General features: G+C 37.2%; 1 protein-coding gene across 2 annotated transcripts in view; it reads left to right on the top strand.

Annotated features, from left to right (window-relative positions):
• The window catches only part of WDR25 (WD repeat domain 25), a 62724-nt gene that overhangs the window by 30784 nt on the left and 8858 nt on the right, over nt 1–23082 (top strand). For both annotated transcript variants that reach the window (XM_065636349.1, XM_065636348.1), the window contains exons 3-4: nt 3568–3715; nt 13411–13541. In XM_065636349.1, the coding sequence (XP_065492421.1) occupies nt 3568–3715; nt 13411–13541 (279 nt within the window). The remainder of the gene's footprint in view (nt 1–3567; nt 3716–13410; nt 13542–23082) is intronic.

Here is a 23082-nt window from a genome sequence, read left to right as displayed (position 1 = left end):
CAATCTGAACCTCCCCTGATGCAACTTGAGGCATTTCTCCTTGTTCTATCACTTGCTACTTGGGAGAAGAGACCAACACCCTCCATGCTACAACCTCCTTTCAGGTAGTTGCAGGCAGCGATAAGGTCTCCCCTCAGCCTCCTTTTCTCCAGGCTAAACAGATCCAGATCCTCAGCTGCTCCTCATAAGTCTTTGAAGCATCTTTCCTTGGTAAGGAAATACAATAGATTCTCTATTTGTGAGCATAACACGCTTAACATCTCTGTCACTTCCAGACACAGAACAGTGTTTGTAACTTGGGACAGACACATTCTGTTACAGCTGAGAATTCATAGTTCCCACCTTTTCATAATTTTTTATTTGTACAGAAGTTGCATAGCGTGTCCTTTAATTGCCTTGTTTTGGGTTCTGCACACTCATTTCTGTTTCTTGATATGCAACAGCTCACCTTTATATGACTTTCAGTGGGCATCGCTGCAAGTCTTAAGCAACTGCTTAAGGACTAACTGTAAATATCAAATACCTCTTCTTGCAAATCGCAAGTAGATCTTCCCTTTTCCTGTGGAAGATGAATATTGAAACTCAAAACTCTGAAATTGTTCTGGGGATGCACTGCACAATATCCTCCTTGCAGCAGGACACTTTCTAATGTATCAAAGTTACACTGACCTAAATTCACCAGATGTGAGACTTGAAGGAAAATACCAGGCAGGTCACACCTAGGAATGAATGTATTTAGGTGAAGCTCACAGAGCATTGCCAATGTACAGCAGGTCAGGGTCTGCCATCCTCTTCTGCTGCCTTATTTGATGTCTCTTTCCATTAAGCTGTGAAGCCATAGCAGAAGTGGTGCCTCTAAGCATTATTTAAAAGCACATTTGTGGGCTCCAGTGAATTTGCATTGGGCTATATCTTGATGGAGGTCTGAACTGATGCCTTGTTTTGGGCATTAACTGTGGGGTTTGGTAGCAGGGCCTGCAAGGGGTGGCCTGGGTGGGAGAAGGTCATGAGCTGCTCTGTACTACTGCAGCTGCTTGTGAGGAAACTTGAGGATGCATGTGAGGATGCACGGAAGGCATTGGGTGGAGATAGAGAAAGAGATGTGCATTTGGAGAGAAGGAGCAGAGAAGCAGTAAGAAGCAAAGGGCAGGGGATGGAGAGAGTAGGAAGCAAGGAGAGGCAACAGGACACCTCTAGGCCTTGACCCCGGGCTCTGGGGGTGGCCGTTGTCTCACGGAAGGGACCAGGTGTAATGGCTGGTGAAAACAGGGGCAGCTGGGCTAGGAGTAGGGGAGGAGAAATGCTGGACTGAAGTGGAGCCTGGGGAGGGAAGGTGCTCCCATAAGTGCTTGTTTAACTCTTGGTCTTTTTTTCTCAATACCTGAATTGGTTATTAAAAGTTTACTTTGATTAGCAATAAACTAAGTGAATTTCCTCAGTCAAGACTGCCTTGCTTACGCAGCTTGAATTCCAGAAGCATTGCAGTGCTGCTGTTACCTGAGCAAAAAGAGCTGGTGGGAAACGTGGTGTTTGGGAACTTGTCTCTTGCGCGTGGTCATCCACAAGAGTCAGTCGTTCGTTCCATTTCACATAATGGAGGGAAACGTGCAGCTGTAGGGGTGTGCTTTTTCCATTCATACAGCTTTTTTTTTTTTTTTTAATTAAAAATCAAGCAAAAGCTCAGAAGTGCTGTTGAACTTGCTTTACTTCATCCTTCTTGTGAAAATTGAGTTTTCATACTTAATCACTAAAACATTACAGAAGAATATCTGAAGCATGTACCACCTGTTTTTCCTTTCATCTGGATTCATTCATTAGCTTCCTCATATTAAAAACCCTCCAAGACACAATTAACCCTTTTTTAATACTGTAAAGCTTGAAATGATCATTAGAACTCATTAAAGCAGTGAAACTTACTTTCAAAAGCAGTTTAATATTAAAATTTTCCTGATTTCTTTTCTTGTGGATAGGGTAGAATACTTAGGCCATGGCCATCACAGTTCCGGTCTTAATCGACTGCTCGAGTAATTAATGATAATTGGTTGCTTTGCATTGCAGAACCGTGCTTCATGCTAGAAGATGCTTTGATGAAAAAATTTTCCATGATGGAATGTTGTCTTCTGAGTATGGGCTATATAATAATGATATTGTCAGTGAGTCCTTTTTGTCCAGTAAGAAGAAAATATAACTGAAGATAACAATACATTACCAAAAGTCTTGCTTTTTTCTCCCCCTTTACATTCTGCTCTATATTGAATTGTGCAGTTGCCATGAGAAAGCAAACTTCTACTTGTGTTTTCTGATTTACTGAATTGTTTTTCATCTTAACATCCTTTAAAATTCACAAACATGCAATCAATTTTATTTTGGTACTAACTTTAATGCTCTTGTGTCAACAGGATGAAAATGACTAATTGCAAAGAGAAGTACTGTGAAGTAAAATGGTGACTTTAAAGCAATAAACTGCCTTGGGTTTAGTGAAACTGCAATAAAAGTATCATCAAGCACTGTCAAAGTGTTGATTTATTTATACTGCTAATATTAGAAAAAATAAAATGTAGGATATACTGGCATGGTTATAGCATTTGGTTTCCATTTTATTAGACAACTCGGCAGGTATTACATTATATCATACAATCATAAGATACTGTACAATCTAGCTTTTCCCGAAGCAGAATATTCATATGGAAAATAGTTTTGATATTTAGCCTTCTCTCACAGAAGTGAGCATACTGGATATTTAGATTTGTCATTTTTTGCTGAGCTTCTAATTTTATCTTAAAACTATGATAAAAAGATTATTGTGAACTATATTTGGTAAATGAAATTATAATTCAGACTAGTTCTGTTTTTTAAAACATTATTTGGAAACAACTGCCTTTAAAAATATGAGCAGGACTATTTATGTTCTGAAAATATTAGCTGTTATATACTTAAGAAAAATTGCATTACTAGTAGAACAGGATTTTCAGAAGTGCTCAGCATCAACCTAGTTCTGTCTAGAAGAAATTGAAAAATGAGGGGACTTAGACCAGTCTTTAGAAATCTCTATATATCTGTGTGATTATATTCTTATCGGCCTCCTCAGTGAAGTTAAAGTAAAATTCTACCTAAAATTGCAAACTGAGTGAGAAATATGACAATAGCCTTACTATGGGCAGATGTGAAAACTGCAATCTGTTCTCACTTGATGGAAAGCAAGGTACGATCAAGACAAAAATTTGGAAGAAAAATGATTTAAAGGGAAAATGTGTATGGATACATCCCTGCACAGAGATAGGACAGCATTATGAATGGGAGACTGTAACTTGAATTGCCATTGAGAGCAATGTAGACATTTCAAGAAATAATACAACTCATTAAAATGTATTACTGATTTGTGCCTTGTTAATTAAATGCTCTAATGCTAATCAACTGTGCAATTATTTCAAACAGACTTTTACAGCTTAGCAGATGCTTCAGAATGCAAAGCTTGTTCAGCCACGATGATTTGGTGTAGCTACTTACCAGTACATGGAAAAAAAAAAAGTGATTCTTTATAAAGTTGTCCTTATCCTTCTTTTTAAGGTATGGGATGCTGTAGATACAGGCTGCTGTTTGAAAACATACTCCTGTCACTCCTGTGCTGTTCGAGCTGCCCAGTGGTCATCTTGTGGAAGAAGGATCCTCAGTGGGGGCTTTGATTCCATGTTGCATTTAACAGATGTAGAAACAGGTAAAGTTCATGTAAGGGTGCTTTATAGCCCTATCTTTATTGAGTACAAATATCTTTGGATCTCATTAGCCTTATTCTTCCTCCTAAAAATATAGATCAAATCTAGAGATGGAAGTTAGAATTCTTGAAACAAGTCCTCACAAAAAAAAAAAAAATCTCAGCAGTTAAGAGTATTTGGAGATATATATCTTTAACTTCGTGATCACGTGTAATTTCTTTTGTCAGATTCTGCACAAATGAACAGAATGAAACATGTATTTTTTAAGGCTCTGTCATGATCATTCATTAAAGTGTTTGAAGAGCCTCTTAAGGCTGACTTCAGTAACATTTATAAATATGATTAATTTAGACACAGGCTTGTACCTCATTCTCAATTGGGTTGGTTTTAAGTTTGTGCTTAGTTAATTAGGTCTTTTTTTTTTTTTTTTTCCCTGAATAGGACCTCACTTAGGAGTATAGCAACATAAATTCTGATATGAAACCTTGAGACTGAACCTGTGTTGTTTTGATGCAGTTGTGAATTTGATTTGGGATTTAACTGTTGTGACCTTAACAACTAATCTTCTGGATGCTGTATCTCCTCATGTCTCCTTCACAAACTTAAGTACTTCTATCAGCTGTATTTCCTCTCCCCTTGATGTATGTTATCAGCATTCATACGGCAGCATTCATGGAGGCTGTGTGTGTGTAAATGAAGGATTATGCCTGAAAGAAGTACCTTGTAAAGTGAAGAGATGCAATTTTATTTTTTCCACTTAACTTATTTTTAAATGTTTAGCTCCTGCAAAAGCACTTTTTAAAAATTTTGTTTTGTTTGTACAAAAGAATTCCTTACAAAAATTACAAGAACTTCTTGCCTAGGAGGGTTTTCTCTTATGTAAAAGAAAAAAGTATATTGCATGTGAGTATCTGGAGAGTACAAGTCCTATTCAGATGAACTGGGAAAGTGGCCAAGGAAATTTGTGAATATTGTTCACATGAAAAGAAGATTCTTTTCCATGCTCAAAGAATTTATTTTTCTCAACATTTGTCATACCAGGAGTATTTGAATTCAATGGTGGCTGGAAGGGAGCAGTTGTAGTTTGGGAATGTAAAACATGTGACACAGTTATGTAATATGGATGTTTCAAGAATATTCAGGTTTTGTAATGGGAAAAAGTGCTTTATATATCTGATGTAGTGGTACATGAGGATAATACACCAAGTTGTTAATTTTGTCAGACTTGTCTTTTTTTTTATTTTCAGTCTCATTGCAGCAACCTTCTTATTTCTAGTATTCCATATAACTAAATCTTACCAATCCAAATGGATTTAATTTTGACTGTAGTGTTTATGAATGCTAAACAGAATGGCTACTGCTGTTAATGGAATTTATAGCAGTAGAATAGATTTTATGTGCCTGAGTCATTTGAAGAGACTACTGTGGGGAAAATCTCATTTTATAAAATCATAGATCAAAGTCCAAAGATTTGTAATTTTAATGATGTGCTTTAATTTCTAACATCTCTTTAATTTAACTATCCAGTAATGGGATAGTAGTCTGGATTAAGTTGATTGTAGTAGTTTATTTGCAACAACGTATTTCTAGTGTTTTAGGCAATAACAGTAACAAATCATATTTAGCAAGTTTCAAAACAAATAACTTTATAAATGGTTCTTTCCTTACTGACTTGTGAGTTATGTAGCGTTTCTAGCTAATTAAATTAACTGTATGTGTAAAGGCAAAATGAATGTTTATAGTCCTTGAAAATACCAGATAATCATTATTGCCTTATTTTGGGGATGCGGGATTCCTTGTAGCTCCTGTGAACTGCACTTGTAATGTTGATGTTTAGACCCAACTTCCGGTGATACACACGTCATTTGGAAAAGTGTGGTATGAGTGACTGGAATTTTATTCTGATTTCCTATGCAGGCCAGTTTCTGATTTCCTTCCCTGTTGTAAAGTTACTCTTTTTTTCATCCATTTAAGTCAATTCTTTTCAGAGAAACAGGGCAAGCAGTTTGCCTCTAGAATCCAAATAAATTTTATATAAAAAGCCTCATTTCCATTTGAAAAACACTAAGGCAGCTATAAGATTTTGATTTACATTAGTTCACTGAATCATTCATTCCTCCTCACTTCATCAGTGCTGGGATGATTTCTTCTTTGATTAACTTCAGATAGATGTTTGAACTATTCCTTCACAGAGGACTTTTAGATACTTTTTTAGACTTTGGTCTTAATTACTTGCCATCACTAGACTGAACTAACTACCAGTGTGTTTAAATGCAGTAAACGCATGCTGGTGGGATTTTATAAATAAAAATGCTGTTTTTAAGGCTCTGTGCTACTGTCTTATGTATGTGTTGTTCTGGTTTGATGTTTTTCTAGTCATGTTTGCTAAATTCTAATCTTTCTCATCTTTCTTTTTAGAGTAGATTTTATATATTACACTTGTGTTATAAAAAATTGCTACATGTCCTTCACCAAAAGAAACCTAAAAGGCTTAAGAAAATTACTACGAAAAATTGAGGAAAGATTGCAAATGCAGCTGAGTACATGTATGGTATTGAGCTGCTCATTTTTTTTTTTTCTTCCCTTTTGTCTTGCTTTTCTGTTAGGAAAATAGGTTCTGCCGTATTAAATCAAAATTGTAGTCTAGCTAATTGTTTGTTCTGGGTCTGATGACAGGTATGATGAGATTCTTCAAAGGAATGTGCCAGCATTTTTGCAACAAACAGTACTAAAATAAATTCTCCATGAATTTTTTTCTAAGCTTAGACTTAAGGTTGGGTAGGACATTGCATTTTTCATTTTCTGGAGTGATTTCCTTTTTTTTAGTCTTTGTGATTGGAACAATATCAGAATAAAAGCAAACACTTTTATTTGAGACTTATTAAAGTCTCATAATAATGCAGAATTTTTGTTGTTGTTGGCATAGAAATCCTGATGCAAAGGTAGAAGACACAACCACCCATCCTGCAGTTTTACACCACCAAACCTCTTTCCCTTGTCAAGTGTATTTAATGGAAGTTCTTATACATAAATAGATCTTAGATGCTGCAAGTGGGAAAAATAGGCTGATAGGAACCTCATGAAGTTCAGTAAGGATAAATGTAAAGGCCTGCATCTGAAATAGAGTAATCCTGTGCAACAGAATAGGCTGGTCCTAAACTGGCTAGAAAGCAGCTTTGCAGAAAAGTACTTGGGAGTCCTGGTGCAGAATATGAAGGTCAACTTCATCCCAGGCCAGATTAGCACGTGTTTACCCAGTGCATAGAGAAGATGATGCCAGGCCCTTCTCAGGGGTGTGCAGTGAAAGGATGAGAGGCAAAGGGCAGGTGTAGGAACACAGGCAACTTTACAGCTCAACTCAAGGGTCATCAAACACTAAAACAGGCTGCCCAGAGAGGCTGTGGAGTCTCTACTGGAGATACTTGTAACTTCAGTGGGCAGACCCCTAAATAACCTACTGCAGCCAGACCTGCTTTGTGTAGGGATTTGAACTAGATGACCCCTGGAGGTCCAACCTACATGATTTGTTGATGCTGTGATGAAGAAAAGGAAAAGAGAAGAATTCAAATGATTGAGGTACAAGGAGTTCACTTGTCCTGGTTTGGTGAAAATAGATGCTATTGTACAAGTCTTCTTTTTGTAAATTCATTTTTTATAGGTCACCATTTATTATCTTAAATGGTCATCCATTGTCCTAACACCAGGAGGTCAAACTAAGACTCTCCACAAACATGGTTTTCTTGAAAACCATTGCACCTATTCTGCAGAGTATGGATCTGATCCAAAATATGCATAAAATGTTTAAGGAACTCAAAGTTATTCACACATTATTCCCATGAGTGGTTCTGTGGCTGCAGTTTGCAGGGGGCAAGTTCAGTACTGCAGTATGGGCTTTCATAAATATCAGTAGATCCAAAAACTGCAGCTGAGCTGCCTGTAAAGATTTCTGGTTAATATTTTTTTTCTATTGTTCTATTTTATATACTTTATTTCTTTATAAAAATAAAGCTTTTTGAAAGGTTTCACTAATGTGATAATAATGCACCAGTCTGAACCAGTGAGACTCCTGTTTTTGTTCACCTCTACTAACACCACACTCGCAGTCATCTTCTACTGGTGTAAGTTTAGACACTTTGTTATTTACAAAGTAGTAAGAAGTGTTATATGTAGAAAGCACTGAAAAACCCCTGCTTTTTAAAACAATTCTAGGTCAAGTATATTTGACATTTCACTTCTATTATGTCCAGATGTAAAGGAGATGCTCTACTAACTTTAGAAGGGTAACTGTATTTTTAAAATGTATTTATAAATATTTTATTTTTGGAATATATGTTTTATTCATCAGTGGATTTTTCATTAGTCACAAATGAATTGGTACAATAGCATAGGCAGAACAGTGGCTGGGTTTATACTGTTTGCATATTGTAGATACTTTTCATTTCTTCAATATTATGGCAGAGGGATTGTTCCAAGAAATTTTGGCACATTTCCTATGTTGCCAAATGCTGCAGTTGTATTTTAGTTCATGGACTGAATTTGATTTCAGATAAAACATCCTCAGGGTTATAACAGGGAATTTAAATTCCTCATTGCTTTGAAAGTTTTCACATTACCATGACCAGGATACTGAAATTAAGCAAAATTCAGATTATATCTAATGTGGCCACTTAAGTATAGTTTAGGGGGTTTTTTTAAACTGTTTTATTTTACATTATTTTGAGAATTTCGTGATGGAAAGTTTGCACCTCCAAGAGGATGGTGCAAATTCACTTTTCTATATTGTCTTTTATATTCTAATTTGGTAGTCCTATAGATATAACATTATTATTGTTAATGTATTTGTTCACATAGGAGTTTTAGTGCTCATATGTAAACACCACCTAAGGATGGCTGTAACTTTCTTCTCCTATTCCTCCCCTTCTCTCCTAATACAATGTAGATAGTGTGTTATTTTAATATGCATGAAGGTTTTATATGACACATCAAAAAAAAGCTCAGATGATTTTTTTTTTTAATGCGATATTTTTCTTTTGAATCTATGCAGGCATCTTTGATGTGAGGTCATAAGATTCCTTCCAAAATTCAGCAGTTTTAAGTAATATGTTGAACATGGTTTAGTGGTCGCTTTCCAGCTAGGAGGTAACAGCATTTTAATTTTTATATTCACTAATGTAAAGTCCTTGCAATAAGAAGAGAGAAAAATGCTTATTTTTGGGACATTTTCAAGGGTAAAAGATACAATTATTTAATATTTTGAGCACATTTGCATGCCAGAAACTTGTGACTGCGTAGGGGAAAAAATTAGGAAATGCATATAGTCAGGAGAACTTTAGTTCTTGGAAAAATAATGAAGCAATTTGTAAGCATGGCAAGATAAAATGGATAAGTAACACCCAACATTGATTTGTTAAGAACCAGTTATATCTGATCAATCTAATTTCCTTCTTACTGTTGTGCATGAGAGAGATTGTAACTGTAATGAGATTTTCTTTAAATATATTATCTCATGTCTTTTTGTAAACACAGTAGGGAAATCTGTTCTGCTTATCAAGATTACTCTCATGTCCTTGTAAGTCTTAGGCTTCACTTTTCTTTGCAGATTAGCATGAGGAAGTTAATGTTTTTGGATCGTGCAGGTAGGGGTGTGAACCTGAGGACCACTAAACACAGTTACAGAAGCATCCTGTGCTCAATAACTGTGCTGATGTTCTGTGAAAAATTCACAATGTTAAATAGCCTTTAAAATATCTGATTTCATAGTTGAGCAGTTTCACAGCAGGCTGCAGCATAAAGGAGAAGAAACATATGTTCAAGATCTTTTAAAATATTTTTTTTTCGTACTGTGTATGCTACTGGTGAGCCTTTAATGAATGAAGAATTGAATTAAAGCACTTTAGAATATAAAACACACTGCATAGATGTAGTAGATATTGTTAATGAAATTGTGAAGATTAAAGATGGAAAGAACCGTTTGCTCTCTTCTTTGGAATAACAACCTCTTATACAGAAAAATGGTAAGTGGTATGGATTTTGCCTCAATTAGCCAAATAGATTTTCAGAAGATGTAATTTTCTACATCCTATGAGTTAGTCGAATCTTTGTTATGCTGCCTTTAGGAGCCAAAATACAATAAATATATACACAAGCTTACTAATTTACAGCCACTGTACTCTATTATGAATAGGGGAGTCTTCTGCTCAAAGGACATCTTTTGCAACATATAAATTAATGCCTGAAAAGTTGAACGTGTTTGATGTTAATAAACTGAGTAATTGCAGACAAAAATATGCAGAACTGTAAATATCAACTGCCAGGAGCGGGATCTCCCCAAATCCTGCAGCTGGATTTCCCGAGCACGGGGCTGGCTTCTGTCACAGCATGGGAAGCAGCAAATTCTGCTCATAGGAGTAAATCACACTAAATAAAATTTGTACAGAAAGGAGCTAAGAGTTGAATTCATTGTTTTAACGTACTGAACTGCATGAGCTATTTTGCCCCACATCATCTTCCACAGTGACCTGTTCCATCCCTTAGATGGATATTTTTCCAAAGTTTCCAAGGTTCTGAAATATTTCTGGTGACAGAGGTTTCATAACTGTGCAGAGAGTGTGCCTCAGCACTTCAGCCCTGCCGTCCTAACAGCTAAAAGGGAAGGTTTAAGGGATGTATCCATAGAAATGTTAGGAAAGTTCATTTTGCTGGATTCAGGCATGTTTGTATGGCAAGCAGTTCAATTTAGATTCTACGTATTGTGCATAAACTTAAATTATAGAAATAGAAGGGTTTCCTTGCTGTACTGGTGCGATCCTTCCCTTTTGAGTATGTTATCTACTGCTTTGCTCCCATGCTCTTCTTTTCTACATTCCAGCCTTTTTCTCATTTTCTGTGACGTGGCAGTGGAATCAAATTCATGTATGCATCTAATAACACCAAACTCCTCAGAACGCTGTTTACTGAACTTCCAAAAAGAGACATTTGCTTGAATTTCACTTGGGGGAGTGAGAAAATGAGAGAGTTGTATTTCAAAGTGTTAACTGGAGAGCCTGAGCTTTTAAGATTAATGTATCCTGGTTGCTCCTCAGACCAGTCAAAAAGCTAGCATGGTTAATATATGCGTCAAACAGGTTAAAGTGGGAAAAGGAAGGGGTTTAAAGAGTATAGTGGTGAATAAGATGCTCAAGTTCTTTGTATTGGTTTTATTGGTCATTACACTGTAACGTAGAATTCATAGAATTACACTGTGGTGATCTCAGTGCTATGAGAGCTTTTTGATAAATAACAGACTCTAGAAGACAAGAAAATGGCAAATGCAGTACCCATTTCTATCTTAAAACAGGGGGAGATGGAGTAGGGAATTAGAGAATTTCAGATTCTGGAGAAAATATCAAGCAAATGTTTGAATTACTCGGAAGTAGCTGGCGGTGAGATTGAAAGATAGACTAGTTAAGAACAAATTATGTTAAATCAATCTTCTTTCTGTGGAAAAAGTAACAGATATTGTAGTCAGTAGATGAAATGCATCTTGAATTTAGTGCAAATCTTTTTTGATTGTGTCTTACGTGGCTTTCTTAGTCTCAGGCCAGAGCATTTGTAGAAAATGTAATGACAAGAAAAATTTATTGATTATAGAAGAAGCAGTTTTCAGAAGTCTTCAGGAGGTAAAACCAGATCTCACTGAAGTCAGTTAACCAGTTAGTGTGTGTTGGAAGGTTAGATGATTAATTCCACTGGATCACTTACGTGTATGTCTAATGCCATTTGGACAACACACTTTATGGAGAACTACGACTGCCTTGATGTGTCCTTTGTCAGGCTGTTTGACAGGAATAGTACAGGTAGGCTGCAGTTTTGCTATCTTCTGGCTGCAGTACAACTGAAAACTTGATGATTGTACTCGCAGAGTGTTTATTCAACTGGGTACTAGTAGGAATGAAATTCCCTGGAAGCAAAGTGCTATTAAACTGACTGATGAGCCTCCATGGGGAAATTCAGTATTTTTCTCAAGTGCTGTGGATGAGATTAAGGTGCATGTGTTTGTGGTTTTTCTAACCCCTGCAAATGATGCCTGGTAGTGGCGTATGTGAGAGCAGTATCTTGTTGCTCATATAACTGATGATTTTAATACTTTCTTCCTTCCCTGTGGAGTCGTTTTTCTTTCCGTACCTGTTGGGGTACTGAAAGCTTCCATGGTGAGAGATGGTCACTGTTGCACAAGACTTGTAGTGAGAATCTCTGCTGCCCTTGTGACTTTTTTCTCTTTTTGGGGAAGAATATTGTGGACTAAAGTGAGTCTTTCAAACAGTAGTGACAGAGAGAGCCTTTAGGTCTTGCATGGGTAATCAGTGGAGAAACCATTAAAAAGAACAAAAACCCTCTACGAAAACCTGTTTTGACACAGAACAACACTCACCCCTCCCTTATGCTCCCTACAATCTATTTTTCCTGACCCCGCTAGCTGGAAGAGCACACGTGAGCAAGTGAAATCTCTCCCTTCTTTAAACTGAAGAAATAAATACTTTGACAAGTCTTAGCCTCTTAACTGTGTAAGTTGAGTTCAGCAGATGGGGAAAATGGAACTGATGACAAAATCAAATATATCAGCTCCAAATAATAAAATAAGCTTTAAAAATCTATATGAATGTTTTTCAGTATTGTTCACCTAACAGTATTTATACCCATGACTGATGTTTTTAGCTGAAGTATTTTCAGTTTTTTAAGAAAGCCTATCTTAAGACAACTCTTACTTGCTGGGAATGTAAATTAATGAATATTTTAAGAAGCTTTTGTCAGGAGTATTTTAAGGTTGTGGTTTTTTTTTTTTTGACTTCTGCAGTGCCTCCTTCACTATGGCTTAAAGCAGTAACTTTATTTAATGTAGATCTTTATATATGACATGTAGAATATAAAGCACAGCTAAAGTTGTGAAACCAAGTAAATGTCCATGCTGCTCTTCCAAAAAATGATATTTCAGTGAATATACATTAATATCATGAATTTGTTAGGATGAAAGGAAGCAGTGGACTGTGCAGAAGTCCTATAAATTAACCTAGCTGAATTCTATTGCCTTTGAAAATGTCGACAATCCAACTGATACTAACCACAGGATCCTGTGGAGATTAGTGTACACAATTAAATGTTGGGAACAGTGTATCCATGGGAACAGCTATTGCCTTCACATGATGGTATGCAAATTATTTCCTACTTTCATGATAAAGTTTCACTCCTACCTTCACAGAAAGAGAAGTAAACAACTCAAGAGTTGTAGTATAGTTTGGGACATGGTATTTCTGTACAGAGTATATTTTGTTCGAGTTATTTTTATCCCACTGGAAGAAAGACTATGACTTCTCTGTAGGGAAACATTCAGCCGTTAGATCTGTAGATTTAGTCCTGCATGCCAACTGAATGGGGACCTTGGTGGAGCTCCTCTCCTTAGTGTGGGAAACCAGTTGTTCTCCCCTCTCAGTAGGAAGCAGTCAGTTGTGCAGAGGCCCATGACCAGAAGCAATTTCACACAGATAGAATTAGTGAGTTCAGTCTTGTATTTTCAGTAAATCAGAGTAGCCCCAGAGGCTTTAAATGTGTCAATATAAACATATTCACCTTTGACAACCTTGATGTTTTTGAAACTAGGTTGAAATGAATAATGTTTTGTTTTCTGCTCAAATTTAAGTTACCACTTTTCACTTTATTTTAGGAAAGCAGATATTTAGCAGCAAAAATGAATTTAGGATCAGTGCACTGAAGTTCCACCCTACAGAGTCAAATATTTTCATTTGTGGAGGCTTCAGCCCAGAAGTTAAAGCTTGGGATATAAGGACTTCTAAGGTAATGGAACTATTTTTTTCTCTTTCTCTTTTAAGATGTTTCCTAGGTTGGATGTGCTGTGCATTACTGAGCTGCTGGATGTACTGGTCGTTCAATGCAATGTTATTTTGAAGTATTTTGCATTTGTCAGTGATTGTGTTGCCATTTGTTGATATGAACCTCTGTAATGTTTTTGAAGCATGAAGGGTAATGTTGTACACACACACAAAAAAAGATTTTTTGGTTTATGTAAATATGAGTAACATATAGTTGAAATAAATTCAGTCAATAGCTCCAGGATTGTGAAAAAGGCAATTGTATATTAGGAAGCGAGACAACTAACATGCTCTTCAAGCTGTTACATGTGGGTCAGGATGTGTGTGCGATACCTTTTGTGTAGAAGCCCGGAGTAATTTTTACATTCATGAAGGGCCACAGAGGGGCATGTGTAGCCTCTGCCTTCACTTTATCCTGAACCGTGCAGAACGATGTGCTCCCAGCTGCCATTCACAGCTTGGGTGAGACCAGAGCTGTGCTCCGCCAGTGCCGCCATAAGGCAAGCTCTTCCTCATGCACAGGACAGCTCAAAGAGCAGCGCTGCCTGTAAACTGAGTGGTTCCCTGTTTTCGTTTGAACTTCTGTGTGGGTAGATCCTACTCATTGTAGTTAGCCATCTGTTTGCTCTTGAGGGTGACAGAAGGGATGTGAAAAAGATAAGGCTGCTTATCCAAACTCTGACTTAGGTGTGCTAGTAATAGGTGAGAAATGTAGACAGATGCTTTTCGGGTATGGGGGGGTCTAACAGGAGACCTCTAAAGTAGTTATGGAAGTTGCTTCATTAAGGAAACGTAGTATTATTGTGCAGTTAATCTAATTCCTGTGCTGCGATTGTTCCTTTGGATTCGTCACTGATTTTTGAGAAAATAATTTAGTTGTGTAGATTCTATACCACAGTCTTCCCTCACATGAGTAAGTACCTGAAAGAAAAACGTTAGTAACTACATACCAAGACTGCTAAGTCAGAGGCTACTCTGAAAATAAATTTATGGTGAGTTTACTGTGAGTCACAGTGTCAGCTTGAAAACCTTTGTAAAAAGTCTGATGGGATTTATTCCATCCATCACGCTTGTATGATGGCCAGTTTTTCTTAGTAAGGATATGAAGAGATACTCAGAGCACCATTCTATGAAGGAAGATGATTCTAGTTTTAGATTGCCAAAATTGTAAATATTTATGATAAAGAATACCTATGTAATTTTTTTTAAAGTTACAAGATTTTTCCACAGTAACTCTTCCTTCCCTCTCCCAGTCCTGCACTGGTATACAATATTCTGGTGTTGTCAATAAGTGATTTTGGTAGACTGTCTTTAGTGTAGGTGAATTATAGAACGTGAAAATATGTATTGCACAAATAGGAAATAGAACCAGTTCAAAGGGTGTTTGTTCCAGGTGATCAGATTGTAAATTTACAAAGCATTCCTTTTTTTTTTCTGGCAGGGGACTGGAGAAGAAAGACTAATAGAAGTCTTCTTTCCTGAACTGCAGGGTCAGTGCTTTCATAGCATGCAAATGAGGTGGAGAATACAAGTGTTCTTTCTCAAGATTCTCATAAAAGTAGACCTTAATTATGGAGAGGAGGTGTAGTCTGTAATCAAACACTTAGCTGTCCTTTTTAACACAGAGAAGCCATTGTGTGTCATAGTAGGTTGAACTTCCTTTAAAAAGTACTACAGGAATTAAATGGGTGTAATCTTTGTAAGGTTTAAAGATTGTTGACTGTAGTGTCAAAATTTGAGTTATTTGGTCCTTGCCAAGGAGAAGATGGTAGACGTAGGTGACAAAACATTGTTTCTGAGGTTTTCTGAATTGGTGCAAGGGGCAATGTGCAATTTGTGAGGTATTGGCCTTTGTAAAAGTCATTGTAAGAATGTGAAGGAGTAAACCCATACTGACTATGTATGTAGTCATACTACATACAACTGTAGACTCCAACAGCCCACCCATTCATATCTCATGTCATTCTGATAAAACTACTAGTACCCTGGCTTGAGATGATGTTCTGGTATATTTTAATTCTAGTAACTTTTGTGTAAGCTACACATCTGGCAAAACTGCAGAAGAAAACTGCAGTTTTCAGTACTTTACCATTGCACAGTTATAAGAAACAATAGTTGTGCTTGGAATCACCTTTATGTAGATTGCAGGGGATGACGTATAAGCTGCATGTGTGTCTGCATGCTGAGCCAGTAGTGAACACTTTTGGTGACAACATCAATGATTCATTTCCAGACACCTTAAAAGCCATTTATGTCCATGTAGAAGTGAACCATGAATGCTTAACATTTTATTAATTTGACTAGACATTCACTCTAAAACAGCCCTTGTTTCCTACTAACTAGGGAGTATATTATCATATGAGATTCAAACAGTATTTTATTGTATCTTTGTGCTTTAATGCCCATCTGTGTTTTTTTTCCTCTGAGCTTACTAATCTGGTTACGGTGCCTTTTTCAAATGGGTGCAATGAGGTATTTGTCTTTCCATGGGACATTCTCTGTCCACTTATAATACTGTTGCCGAAGTAGATGGAGAGAGTCCAGCGCAGGGCAATGAAGATGATTAAGGGAGTGGAGCATCTCCCTTATGAGGAAAGGCTGAGGGAGCTGGGTCTCTTTAGCTTGGAGAAGAGGAGACTGAGGGGTGACTTCATTAATGTTTATAAATACGTGAAGGGTGAGTGTCAGGAGGATGGAGCCAGGCTTTTCTCAGTGACAACCGATGATAAGACAAGGGGAAATGGGTATAAACTGGAACACAGGAGGTTCTTTTAAATTTGAGAAGAAACTTCTTCACCGTGAGGGTGACAGAGCACTGGAACAGGCTGCCCAGGGAGGTTGTGGAGTCTCCTTCTCTGGAGCCATTCAAAACCCGCCTGGACGCCTTCCTGTGTAACCTCATCTAGGTGTTCCTGCTCTGGCAGGGGGATTGGACTAGATGATCTTTTGAAGTCCCTTCCAATCCCTAACATTCTGTGATTCTGTGAAAGGTTTTAGGCTCAGTAAAATAAAAATCCCAGCCTGTTTCTTTTGTACACATCCTGTATTGGGTTCTCTCTGGAATTTTTTAGATGCCATTATATGCTTTGTTCATTAGGAAACAATTACATTCATATAGAAATTCATCAGTTGGAAAACTAGCCAATTAAGTCGCTCTTGAGGAATATTAATTTTAATAACAAGTAGTGTCTAATTACCTTAGAAAGTAGAAGACGTGGGTTTACCCTCGTAACAGATATTGATCCTTTTTTGTTTGTTTGTTTGCTTGACGTTTGTTCATTTGAAAACCATAATTTTGTATGTACTGTGATTGTCTAAAGCAGCAGTGTGATGTACTCTCTTACTCTAAAAGATTGCCAAAAGGGGAGGGAGTTACTATTATCCTTTGATTTTATTTTTTTCCCCCCCATCTGAGGTAGCTGTAGCTCGGTGATGGGTGTAGACCGTAAGACAACTGCATTTATATTAGTTTTAGAATTTGAAGAACGATGCGTGTGTACTGAGTGAATATGCAAGGTCATGGCTGAGTGGAGAAAAGTGGAAAAATATCAAACTCTTATTTAATTACTTGTGGTTTCTTCTTGCAGAATGGCAAGTATCACCTGTGCATCATTACTGCAAAATAACATAGTTACATTTCAAACTCTCAGCCATACAACAATATGTTGCCTAGTCATGAATTCTCAATATCATCAGTATCTCACGTCTGCTTCTCCCTGGTTTGGGGGATTGTTGTGGTTTAACCCTGGCTGGCAGATAAGCACCATGCAGCTGCTCAGTCCATCCCCCAGTGGGATGGGGGAGAGAATCAGAAGAGTAAAAGTGAGAAAACTCATGGGTTTAGATAAAGACAGTTTAATAGATAAAGAAAAAGCTGTGCATGGAAGCAGAGCAAAACAAGGGATTCATTCGCCACTTCCCATCGTCAGGCAGGTGTTCAGCCATCTCCAGGGCAGCGGGGCTCCATCACATGGAACTGTTACTTGGGAAGACAAACACCATTACTCTGAACATCCCCCACTTCCTCCTTCTTCCCTCCAAATATATACTGAGAATGACATCATATGGTATGGAATATCCTTTTGGCCAGTTCAGGTCAGCAGTCCCGGCTGTGCCCCTTCCCAGCTTCTTGTGCACCTGCAGCCTTCTCACTGGAAAGTCCTTGACTTACTATAAACATCACTTAGCAACGACCAAAACATCAGTTTATTATCAACATTCTTCTCATGCTAAATCCAAAACACAACACTATACCAGCTACTAGGAAGAAAATTAATACTATCCCAGCCGAAAGCAGGATAGGGATTTCAATGGATTCTCCAGATATTCCTGCTTTCAGCTTATATTGTTATCTTTATTCACAAGAAAAAAACCAGCTGACTCTCTACCTTTTCCATCTTACACAGTTATGAACATGTTCAAGATTGGATAAAGTGTCCTGGCCAATATTTTGAAATTTATCCTGTTCTAAAAAGTGCCACTTGCTCTTAACAGAAATAGATGTCTGATGCCTCTTACCACCTTGTTTCAGTTTTGATACAAACATCCTTAATATCTTTCAAGTGCTTTCATCCTAATTCATTACAAGATTTTCCTGTTTTGCCTGTCATTCAGCTTGGAATGATGTGTGGGTGAACTAATGATTCTTTTTGTTCCCATCATCATACCCCTGATAGCCTTTTCAGGCTTTGCATCATATTTCATGAGTAGAGCGAGCACCCTAAATGAAGAGCTTGCATCTTGTTACTCATTGCACATTGAAAACTCAATTTCATCATTCACTCGTAATTCAATTTCAGAGGTCATTCTTTAGGATGTACTCCTGTGTTCTAACAGGCTATCCACTTGCACATCTTAAATTTAACTATGTGAGGCAAAATGATAACTGTATATTAGGAAACGAGGAAATTTTTGGTGGAAATTCAGAAGAAAGCATTAAGCATCACAGAGATGGGGAGAATGACTAATAACAAAAGTAATGTCCAATTACACATACATATGTGGTGGTTGAAGTGGGCTGCTTTGTGCCAGTGTGTGCCACATTGGTGGTTTCTGCTGATGGAAAATGACACAGACTAGCTGATAGTGGTATTTTTCCAAATTAGTACTTCTGAAATCTCACTTTGATTATGATGGGCAACTAATTTTCAACAGGAGCATAAATTTATGAGCATAAATCACTAATATTTATTCATGTCTTGAATGTGATATAAAAATTAGATTTCTGAATCCCAGAGACAATGTAAGAAGATAAGTGTGAGGCAGCCTTTCAGCTACTAAAACACAGAGAAATGTACAGTAGGCTATTAATCAGAAAGGCAGATATCAAAAAAAGAGGAATGTTGAAAGACATTTATTGCTAACCCTGTTCTGTTGTGCAAATAGGCAAAATTATTTCAAGTGTTGCATTTGGTATTGAACAAGATAAAGAGTGAACGAACAATATGGGAGTTAAAATCTTCAAGATAAAGCTAAGCAATATACTTCAGAGGAATGAATGGATGGAACAGCTTGTTAACTGCTCAGTGAAATATAAAGTATATAGGCTTCTCAAAATTACAGAGGAAAGTAATCAAAGCCTGAAATAAAAAGAAAAGAATAAAAGACGCAGTTGAATAGCATGTAGAGATTTATTATAGTGGTATTGCTTTCTGCCCAGTTTTGTCTCTAAGAGATTATTCTGAAGATCTTATATTGCTGTATAACAGATTGATTAAATTTACGAAACATTCGGAGAATGTTTATAGAGACTTTATGAAAAGACCAGAAAACTTGGAAGTGAGCTGCTATGTTTAAAAAAAAAAAAAAAAAAATCTCTGCAGTGTTGACTGAGGAGAGAGCATCATATTGAACAGCTCCCATGGGATCTTTTCACCTCAGAGCTGAACCTAGAAAAACCATGTAAAATGCTCTGTAAAAATAATTGTGCAATAACACTGAGACCTTAAAGTAGTTCTGTATTTTAGAAATATTTCCTTTCTCTGAGCTGTGGAAGAATTTCTTTAGAAGTTCAGCACAAGCCAGTTGAGTTACACAGTCGCTCTCCATTTTGGCTGATCTACATTCGCTTTTCAGACAGGAGACAATATATGTTCCAACTACTTATTCTACCTGAAATTTTAATATTCCTTGAAATACCAAAGAGAACAAAGGATTGAGACTTGTATCCTCTAGCTAGTGTTCACAAAAGAAAATGTGACTACAGCTGATTTTTTTGTTTTTAAATTGGGTTTCTAAGCTTCCACAGTTGTAATATTGAACAAGACTACAACTGTGACTGTCTTGTACTGATAACACTTTTAAAGGAGCTCAGATTCCTTATACCATGAGTGAATTGTCAGACTGAATTGGAAAGATTTATTTACATTTTTCGGCAAGGTTTGCATAGTGTAAAGCAGGGATGCCATTAGCTCTGCTGAAAGGACATACAGTACTCACGAACTTGCCTCTGAATATATTCATTTAAATTTTCTAAATGTATCCATATAATTATTTCTAAGTTTTGCATATTTTACCTTTTATTTTCATTCTGCTTTGATTGATGAATCTCTTAATATTTTGTAAGCATTCAGGAACTGGTTCTTTATCACACCCACACAGAAATGCAAGGAACTCTAAAGGCAGGGAGATCACTAACATTTTTTTGGACTCTGCTAAAAATAGAGGAATAATTTATGCAGCTGTTGGATGTACTCTGTTTTTGATCTCTTGTCTGTTGATGTTTGTGTGTTCTGTCGCATAAAGCACCCAGGGCTGCTGCAGCTTTGGCAAGAGGTGTCTGCTGGGGCTGTCGGAGCAGCAAGTCCTGATGAAGCACCATCCAGTAATCTGAAGGCCACGAGGCTGTGGCTCTGATCTTTAAGCAATACTTGGAAGTTCTTAGACCTTCATAAATGCAAATCCACTGCTTATGTTAAACAGAGGAAGGACATGGAGCAGTAGAGATCCGGTAGTATGACCTGACACAGCCATAGAACAGACTTCGAAGGAAAGATTAAAGATATAGGAATAAGTGAAATACTAATTAAAAAAAAAATCGTAGAATTATAGAATCATTTCAGTTGGAAGAGACCCTCAGGATCATCGAGTCCAACAATAACCTAACCTAACTCTGACACTAAACCATGTCCCTAAGAGCCTTGTCTAAATGCCTTTTAAACACCTGCAGGGATGGTGACTCCACCACTTCCCTGGGCAGCCTGTTCCAATGCCTGACAACCCTTTCCAGGAAGAATTTTTTTCTAATATCCAATCTAAACCTCCCCTGGTGCAACTTGGGGCCATTTCCTCTCGTCCTATCACTTGTTACTTGGGAGAAGAGACCAACACCCTCCATCCTACAACCTCCTTTCAGGTAGTTGCAGACAGCGATAAGGTTTCCCCTCAGCCTCCTTTTCTCCAGGCTAAACAGCCCCAGCTCCTTAAAATAATCATAACAATTAAGCAAAGGTAGACTGTGTGAAGCTTACTTGATGTTACTCTATGATTTCTTCATTGGACTTTGATAGAGCAATTCGAGAAGTTGGGGAAAGCAGGGAATAACCTAAGTATTTGAAAATGGGAAAACTAACTAGAGGGGATATTGCCAAAAAGGAAACTGACTGGGAGGAACTTAGTGAAATGCTTCAGGAATGGCTCCAAATGGACACCACATTCAATATTTTATTTTTGAAAAATGCTTGTTACAGAAAGTAGTGTGCTAGCACAATCAACAATAATAATAAAAAAAAGAATATAATACCATGCAGGAAAAATAGGAGTGACCTATTAAAAATGGGATGGGTACCAATGAATGCAAAGGTCCAGCCTTTTGGGCTTAATAACAAAATTTTGTCAGGACATAAGATGATTTCAAAAAAGACAAATACAAAGCCAGTCTCCAGTCTATTGGAGTGATAGAAAAATTTAAGGAAAACTTAGATTTGAAGATTTACACAAAATTCCCATTTTTGAAACTGATGTTTTCTAAACTGTACAAAAAAAAGAACTAGAAAAATGGTAGAATCTGTTGTTTTGAGCTTTTAAAATTAGTCTGGAAATGCACTGCAGAATTTTTATTATTAACAGAGGCCAAGACAGGCCAAGGCAGGGTTATTTTTTTTCCCATCTTGGTTTATTATTCTTGATTGAACATTGTTTAGCTACAAATTTGCAACTATCATCTATACCTTTAAACTTAAAAAGAAAAAATGAGAGAGATGCTCTTTATGTTGTTAAGCTATTTCTCCATCCTCGAGTTTATAAAGAAATAAGCCTAAGCCATTAAAGCAGACTTAAAAATTTAATAAATTTGGAGTGCAAGTGCAGTGCATTTGTTCCCTTGGAAACATTCTATTGCAATTTCTTTCAGATGAGATGCAGTTTTTTTAAGTAGCATGTATTTAGGAGACCTAATGAATTTGTCTCTGGATAGCATAAAAATATGAAAAAAGGCTGTAGAAATTGGTGGAGCTACTTGCACTTCTGGTTTCTATAGAAACAGCCAATACACTGTCATGTACCGGTGGTATTAGAAAGAACAATGTAATTAAAATAAGATGATTTATTCAGTGCTTTGGAAAATAAAAGTTATTCTTCTCACACTGTCAGAGAAATCCTTACTGAATCTATGGACAGAAAGTTCAAAGAAACATGGTGAGGGTGCATTTGTACTTGTGTAATGATGTTTGGTTTTAAATGCTAACATTCAGGGATCCTTTCTGAGCGTGAAGGCACATTTTATGTGGCTGTAACACATACGTGAGCAGTCCTGCTGTGTTTATTTGGAAACCTCACGCAGTAGCATCGCAGATGAGAATCATAGACCTGTCTGTGCATACAAGCTCTCTGGGAGCAGCTGCTCCTGGAGAGGCTGAAATGGACCAGGAACAGAACGTGCCTCCTGGAGTGTGAGCATCGAGTGAGAAGCTGTCGGTGAATAGCAGCTCCAGTTTCAGCCCATTTCTAGACAAATTTTACACTCCCAGCAGTGACCAGTATGCACTGAAAAAAAACAAGAGTGTGAAAGCACAGAAAACTTCTTTATCACAATTCCCAGCAATGGTTACCCAGGCCTTTCTGACTTACAGTTTGGGGACCTCCTGCATCGCAGATACCGTCTGTGTCTTTCAGGGCTCTCTTTGAGGCTTCATGCTGTGGAATTGGTTATTTCTTTCTTACATACACAACATGTAAGGAATTGATCAACTTAAAACCACCTTGTGTGAAGAAGCATCTCTCTGCATTTTGAAGCTGCTTTCTGCTAGTTTGGAGTCTAAATTCTTATAATGGAAGAAACCATGCACATTCTCCATGCTGCTCATACTGTATGTCCAGTTCTTTCATATCCCCTTGGTACTCTCATTTCTGGACTGAAAAGTCCTTGATTATTGCTCCTCATAGAAAAGCCATTCTGTAGCTCAATGTTCCTTGTTTCCTATATACAGATTTCACTTAGCCTGTTTGAGATGAGAAAATTTTAAACAAAAATATCTAATGGGAAAATATTTTTTTCCTAATAAATGGTT

The sequence above is a fragment of the Caloenas nicobarica genome, chromosome 5, assembly GCF_036013445.1.
Source record: "Caloenas nicobarica isolate bCalNic1 chromosome 5, bCalNic1.hap1, whole genome shotgun sequence".
Taxonomy (NCBI): domain Eukaryota; kingdom Metazoa; phylum Chordata; class Aves; order Columbiformes; family Columbidae; genus Caloenas; species Caloenas nicobarica.
This window is presented reverse-complemented; position numbering and strand designations above follow the sequence as displayed.